Here is a 7,611-nt window from a genome sequence, read left to right on the forward strand (position 1 = left end):
ATGAACTAAACCGTTAAATCTGGACAATAATTTAAACTTTCATAGAAAACACTTAACTTCTCTTCTCCATGCACTTGGACATCAGTGCACACTATGGTCGGCGCTATTTATGGAGTTCTAACAGATCACAACGTAGCCTTTGCCCCACAGCTATTTTTCTGTGAATCATAACTTTACATGCACGCAAATTCACACGCGCACACACACAATCATGGGGATATCCTCCTGCACACTTCCCCCTTCCTGTGAGTCAAGTGGCCTATTTCCACATTAACAGCACGCATACAAATGGATAGCTAGACGTTGCCAAAAACCTCTGGTCCATTTATTCGCTCATGAAACTCAAACTATACATCAACCGAGTACAAACAAAAACATGGAAATTTGTCATCATAAATGCAAACCATTAAATGCCAAACATGCAACAATCCACATGTTCCTAAAATACTATGGCCCAAAATGTATTTGAACAATTAAGAAATGTGTGCTGTTGCATTACATAGAAACATTATTTATGTTACACTTTTTAACTATATATGTTTTGAGAACACTTGTAGGTACAACTAAGAGTCAAAAAACGAATTCCACAATGCTTTTCTGTGCATTTGAAACACAATAAACCACATAAAATGATGCATAAACAAACGTCCTAATAGAAATCCTTTCAGGACAGAAAAAAACAATGCTTTGACTGAATGCATACTTGCAAATTGAGCCTTAATGTCTAGATTGAATAAAGCCTGAGTCACATTGAGCCATGTTTACAACAGGATGTGACACACGTTAAAGACTTCCAGCTCACCTGTGCACACTCACACACCACTGCATTACAACACATTTTCAACAAGGAAAACGATTAGTCAGAGTTATTATAATGTACAACTGGTATTAGCAGTATTTGAAGAGTATTTCCATGTTTTAGGGTTACAATACATTAAAAGTCACCATCCAGTGTCCAAAAATGTCCACCAACACTGCTGTTAGACAACAGGACATAACTTAAAACCACATGTGCTGAGACTGTTAACTAGAACTTCTGACAGATGATAAACTAAGCTGACACAGTTTAGATAGACTGATTAATTTTGTAAACTAGGCTGGATAATCGCTCAACACTTTAATATATGCCATGGTACTACTAAATAAATATTATATACCATCATATCTACCTGGCTCATTTAAATACATAGCCATATTTAAAGGACATTTTGGACAAATACCATAGTGTCCTTGATGTGCAATTCAAACACTGTGGTATATGAATATGCCTCTGCCATGGTGCCATCTGTTAACATATTTGCAACAGGGTATTATATATGTACCATATTTTTGGACATTGTGACGTTGTATAGATCTTGCATTAACATGTATATAAACAAAACATGGATGTACTAAGGTACATTTTTTTTCTGTAAGTGATGGTACTCCAAGCTCCAAGGTATTTAAAAGAATACCAATGTGCATGTCAAATTAGCCATTTTAATAACATGCTAGTTTTATGGTAGTGTGACAGCAATCCCTTTGAAGTGCCTTTGAACATGGAAGGTGGAATAACCACATATTTTTCTACTGTATATTACTTTACAAATAACCTAAATGTATACAGTCTTTCTAACTAGTAAATGCACTCGTATATCCGAGAGGATCAGCCTACACAGATGTAAATGGTGATTTGAAGGGGACGCACATCACAGGGCGGCTGGATTCACATCTATCAGCAGCCGGCCAACCACAGAACTGTTGCCAACCCTCCAGAACAGCTGGAAAATAACTTATTCTGAGCCTTTCTACAGACAGACTCCAAACCCACCCATGAAGCTGGGGGAAATCAAAGCATCGGGTGTGTTATTTCAATTTGAGAGGGACTCACCTTCATGTCGTTCATGATGATTTGGAAGAGCCCTCCCAAAGCGCTGCACTCCTTCTCCATTCCCGCATCCATTTTACCACACGCGCAGCGGTGACACTTATCCTCCTTGTGAAAGCTCGCCTCGAAACCCGCTGTCAATATGTGAAGGGTGCGGTACGAGGCTGTTTTTGATGGCTATCGTGTGAATAAGGCAAAAGTGGATAAATTAACGCAAAAATAGTGAGTGTTATTCCGCTGATTGGCTGCCCGGCGCAAGTAAACTAGCGTTAGTCCCGGCCACGCAACTTACTAGCCCTCTGAAAATACATCGCATCGCCACGACAAAAGTGGATAAAAAGCCTAAAAACGTGATTTTTGACAATAAGTCTCCAGGTCAAAAAAGTGCCACGTAAGCACAGGTAAACCCGTAGGAAAAACCGACCGTTGAAAGTCTGCGCCGAAGTACCTGGCTCGGCGTTTTCAAAAGCTTGGCTCTGCTGGATCGATAGTCACGTTAGTTTAGATCGCGACAACCGCCGTATTTTTTATTCCTCATGGTTTCATTCAGCCGATCCAGCCGCAGATATGTCCTTTATGGTGATTATTTTGAGCGGTTGCAGTTTGAAAGAGCTTTTCGGGTAAAATGAATACAGCAAAACCTGACTAAAGTTTCGGCTCCTGATAGATTCCACAGAGTAAACAATTCACTCCTGGCTCGCTCGCTCTGGCGCTTTCTAACCCGTTTGTGTGGCTCGGCTGGCGACGAACTCAAAAGGGGGCGGAGCATGAGTACCTCGGACATGTTCGTGCTTTTCCGTTACTTTTGTCATAACATACAAGTAGTTGATGTATGTAAATAATATATGTGACCGTGGACCACAAAACCAGTCATAAGGGTCAATTATGTATACATCGCCTGCAAGCTGAATAAATAAGCCTTTCATTGGTGTATGGTTTGTTAGGATAGGACAATATTTGCCTGAGATACAACTATTTAGTTATCTAACTAGTTGTCTGAGGGTGCAAAAATCGCCTTTGTAGTTATAGTTGTCCATATTATGTCCTTAGCAATGCATATTACTAATCAAAAATTACGTTTTGATATATTTACGGTAGGAAATTTACAAAATATCTTCTTGGAACATGATCTTTACTACTTAACATCCTAATGATTTTTGGCATAAAAGAAAAATCGATAATTTTGACCCATACAACTTATTGTTGGCTATTGCTACAAATATACCCCAGCGACTTAAGACTGGTTTTGTGGTCCAGGGTCACATATAATATAGGTATGACCTATATAATAATATGACCTCATAATAGACACAACATGAAATGTTTGTATTTTTAAAAACATTTAAGACAAACAAGTAAAAGCGAAAATGTGATTCAAATTTGTGAAATAGTTACCAACTGCATCACTTTTTACAACCATTTTGCTCTTTTTATTCATTTATTTTTAATGATAAGACTTGATAAACACTATTAAAAACCATTTACTTCATTACTTATGACTACAAGCTGTCCACATTTGCTAAACTCTCTCTTCTTAAGAAATGTAAAATGTACTTTCTTTCTATAAAGATAAATCACAACAGAAGTACATCCTGATAGATTTATGTAGCCTACACACAAGAGCTGGTTTTCAGGGATTCATATCATCTATGAGTCAGCATCATCATTGTAATCTTGCCCAGCCTTGTACTGTTACCTGACATTACGAAATGAGTCCACCTCTCAGCTCAGCGGTCTCATAGCAACACAGACATGATAAATTCAGCATCACGTCCTCTAGTGGCCACCTGTCTGTCTGTGGGAGAGAGCGGAGGTCACCTTGTTCATCAGTCTGCAAAGGGCTTCCCACACAGCTTCATGTGCCCACTCACAGCACAAACATCCAGACTCACAAAGTCCATGGATGGAGTATTTAAGTCAGTGTCTTTTAGTGTTGCTATAAAATCAACAGTTCATTTCACATATACATAAATACGTTTCGAAATCACACACAAAGTATCTTTTCATTTGTTTAATTTGCAATGGTTCAACATTAGAAGTAAGGATTTCTAGAATTCATTTATAGAGATTGCTCTTGAAAAGAGCCATTTCTAACTAAATAAATATTTTAGAGCTTATAAGTAGAATAAAATTACATTAAATTATATTCAGGATCTTAAAAAGTTTTTTTTTTACTAGTACAGATGTCCTTAAGCTGTAGTAAATACTTGCTTCCATCTAGTGGTGAAACTTTAGTAGTGATTTGTAATATATGTGATGTGATACTAGTGTATTACAAAAATTACAGTATATACTGTGTATACTGCCTATTTTTTTGTATATATTATGTATGCCATATGTTCATATATTTCATATTTTAACCTATTAAAAAAGCAATGAAGCAATATTAAAGAAAATATTTGAAGAAATCTAGACTTAAAAAATTCTTTTTTTTGTAGTTTAACCAACACACAAAAGCCATATTGTTATCATGTGACCCTTTTATGGATGGAAAAGTATGAATAATGTACGAAACACATTTTTTAAAACTAAACGTTTTACCTTAGTGGCTTTGACCAACATTCTTAAAACTGCACAGAACAAGTAGTAGTCATAGATAAATAAATGAACGCACAGTATTGTTTTCAGGCTCCATTTTTTTATTTTTTAAAAAAGTATTTGACTGCAACAACCCATGTAGATAAACTACATATTTTTATTTCAAAAAAAGTACAAACTATTTTTACAAACACGTTTGATCAGAGCTGCCAGGGTTCATAACTTACATGCAAGCAATACAGCAGAAATAGGTTGCATCATAACCTTGAATCTAGAATAGTTTTCTTGAAGGAACAAGATATGCATTTTATTTGAATTTACATCTTACAAAATTTAAATACATTTACAGTTATTTTACTCATTGCATCAAAAGGTCCTCAAGGTCATATATTTGGCCCATGTCAATGAACACAATGTTGAATAAGCTTATGTAGGATTAATCATTCATTCAAATAACGTCATGATAGATCATTATGTCTGATGCAATGTTGCTGGCTTCAGTCACGGCGTGCAAAGGCCCTCTTGTGGTCAGTTTTGTAAGTGCAGCCTGACCTCTCCGAGCTTGGCTTTAGGTTAGTAACAGCAGCATGAAACAAAGACGTCTTAAACTTTTAAGAGCACTAATTCTAGACACTCAAGTCTGGTTTGCTGGTCTAACCAAAGGATTCACTACAACTGTATGCTTTACTTGGGAAGGCAATGTACGGGAGACAAGAAGTTAAAATGCTATGATCTTTCTGATTTTTTAGGTCCACTATGATTTATACATTCATTGAAGAAGACAGTAAGAGGGTTAGTACCACCACCATTGATACAACAGCAGCATTTGCTTGGCAAAGTTTAGTTTTGTGTTTTCCGTGCATGAAGGAAGTATTAGATTTGAAAACACGGAGCATACAAATGTTAATTTGGCACAACAGAACATGATTGCTGTGAGAACATGAGTAGTGTTTCGAGTGAGCAGCCACGGACAAATAAATCCCTGAAGTGTTAAAGCACCCTGTGTCCGGAGACTCCGATTAATGTTCAGAGGCGGGTTAGTTAGCCATTAACAACAAAAAACTGTGTCCGTGCGCTTGCAGTGGAATGTCGGAACGGTCACGAACTGTTCAACAACTGATTCCTTTGTGTCAGTTGGAGCAGAACCACTGAGCATTTTCCGACATGTATGTGGATTCTGGAAGTACCAGATAGCTAGATATCAAAGAGCTCTTTTCACCCCTTTAAAGTCAATGTCTCTTCATGCTTCCAACGTGCAGTTGGTCAGTTGAATATTCAATGAGCTTGTTGTGCAATTCTCTTGACGTTTTTTTACTTTGTTTTCGGGCGATATCACACACAATGGCCAAAGCTCCGCCTTTCAGGAACCGCACAAAGTTCTCACCCACCAGCGGACCCATGGCATACATCCCTGGCTCCTTCACGCACTCATACTTGTATGGATCCACGTCTAGCGGGTTCCGCCGACAACTGATTGGCTCTTCCGAGTCCAACGCCAGCGGACCACCATGTTCTGGGAGGAATGACAGGTTGGGATGGGCACCAATCAAAACGAGCGCCATTGAGACTTGCAGCACTGTCTGTATCCCTCCCTCATCCTCAAGCACACACTTGCCATCACGTCTGAAGGCAGCTACATGGTGCTTTGGGAAACTTAGGTAACCAGGATAACAGGTATACGGGCTGGTGCCATCAGCAGGTGAAGAAAGAGGCTGGTTGGACAGATTGACCACCGTCTCACCCACTTTGTACTGCTGCTGGCTCATCATTTGATGCACTTTGTGGTACTCAGGGTAGAGGAGCTTGGGCAGCTGGTTGAAGATGAGCGCCGGATCACTCACAGGTCGTCTAAAGGTGTGATATACAGGAGTGTTCAAGTGGTGAGCTGCCAGAACGGCATCCGCCGCCGTCAACCCAGCACCAACCACAAGAACCGGCTCTGAGGCACGGTCCAAACGGCCTGAGGAAATGGCAGCCTCCAGCTCCCAGAAGCTGTGGCACACAAAGGGAAGGTTTTCACCTTCCACGCCAAGACGGGCAGGGATGTCGTGGGTTCCTGTGGCAAGCACCACGTTCTCGGCATAGACAGAGAAAGGGACTTCAGTTTCTTCACCACTGCTTGCTCTTCTCTGGAGGCCTTGGATCTTCCAAACGGAGCAGCCAGATTCAAGGGAAACCCGAGACACTGAGGTTACGGTGGTGCCGCAAGCAAAGCTCTTCTCCAGACCCATTTTAGTCACATAGTGCTGGTAGTACGATGCAATCTCAGCTGGTGTGGCCCGGTCATTACGTAAATTTCTGCACACACAAACCAGTATGTTAGATACTGGAAAAAAGACAATTTGGAAAAAAAAGAGAGACTTATTATTTTACAAAACCAGTAGTCAACATTTGAAGTGGATCGAAAAAGTTCATCAAAGTTGCCCTAAGACAAGAACGCATTTTGGTTTTAGGTTTTAAGACAACTTTGATGAAAGGTTTTGATCCACCATCTTAAGAGAAATTAAGATAATTATTGCTTATACTTCTCACATTGTTAGAAAAAGAGAAAGTATTTTAACAGAAAAATGTACACAGAGCAGTTTTTGTAAGTTGCTTAACAGTTTCAGTTTGGTTCTAGGACTAACACAAAGGGGGAATCTTATTTTCATATCAGACTTATGCCAAGAATCTGACTAAGAATGTTGTATGAAATACGAGCCCTTTATTCTCTGCACTAATTTTAATGTTTGGGTTTCATTTCTTTATACCTTCGTTTATCTCTCATCCACTCCTTCAGCTTCAAACCAGGAAGTTCCATCCAGTTAGCCAAGCTGAGTGTCAGCATTGAGCCCTCCATCGCCTGCAGGCATCAAGCATAATAAACAACAACTTGACATCTTGGAATGAAGCAGGCAGAGCACAAGAATAACATCTGATTAAACTGGTACAAAACCTCAATAGAAAACACTGTTGCAGTTGTTTTCAGGCATGCAACTATGGATCACATGAGTTCTTTCCCATCAGTACCTTCAAAGTGTTTTTTCCCCACATTTCAAGTCATATTTCACCCTATTTCTCATCACTGTAATATATATGAACATTTTACTTCTGTGTTTTACTCATTGCTCTTTATCACATGACAGTAATAGGAATACAACTTTGGAAAACGTCTCAAATCTGAAGAAAATGTCATTTTTCTTTAGATTTTGGAGTGAAACATGACT

General features: G+C 39.1%; 2 protein-coding genes and 1 pseudogene across 2 annotated transcripts in view; all 3 read right to left on the minus strand.

Moving 5' to 3' along the window:
• Nucleotides 1-2,585, minus strand: part of mtss1 (MTSS I-BAR domain containing 1) — a 64,585-nt gene extending 62,000 nt beyond the window's left edge. Inside the window, exon 1 of the mRNA XM_016540436.1 lies at nt 1,871-2,585. Coding sequence (XP_016395922.1) covers nt 1,871-1,942 — 72 coding nt within the window. The 5' untranslated portion in view covers nt 1,943-2,585. The remainder of the gene's footprint in view (nt 1-1,870) is intronic.
• A 1,931-nt stretch (nt 2,586-4,516) lies between these two features.
• Nucleotides 4,517-7,356, minus strand: LOC107729775 (oxidative stress-induced growth inhibitor 2-like; annotated as a pseudogene).
• A 150-nt stretch (nt 7,357-7,506) lies between these two features.
• LOC107729729 (oxidative stress-induced growth inhibitor 2-like) overlaps nt 7,507-7,611 on the minus strand; it is a 13,410-nt gene continuing 13,305 nt past the window's right edge. The window contains exon 7 of the mRNA XM_016540402.1: nt 7,507-7,564. Coding sequence (XP_016395888.1) covers nt 7,507-7,564 — 58 coding nt within the window. The remainder of the gene's footprint in view (nt 7,565-7,611) is intronic.

This window comes from Sinocyclocheilus rhinocerous, unplaced genomic scaffold, assembly GCF_001515625.1.
Source record: "Sinocyclocheilus rhinocerous isolate Xijiao unplaced genomic scaffold, SAMN03320098_v1.1 scaffold218, whole genome shotgun sequence".
NCBI classification, from domain to species: domain Eukaryota; kingdom Metazoa; phylum Chordata; class Actinopteri; order Cypriniformes; family Cyprinidae; genus Sinocyclocheilus; species Sinocyclocheilus rhinocerous.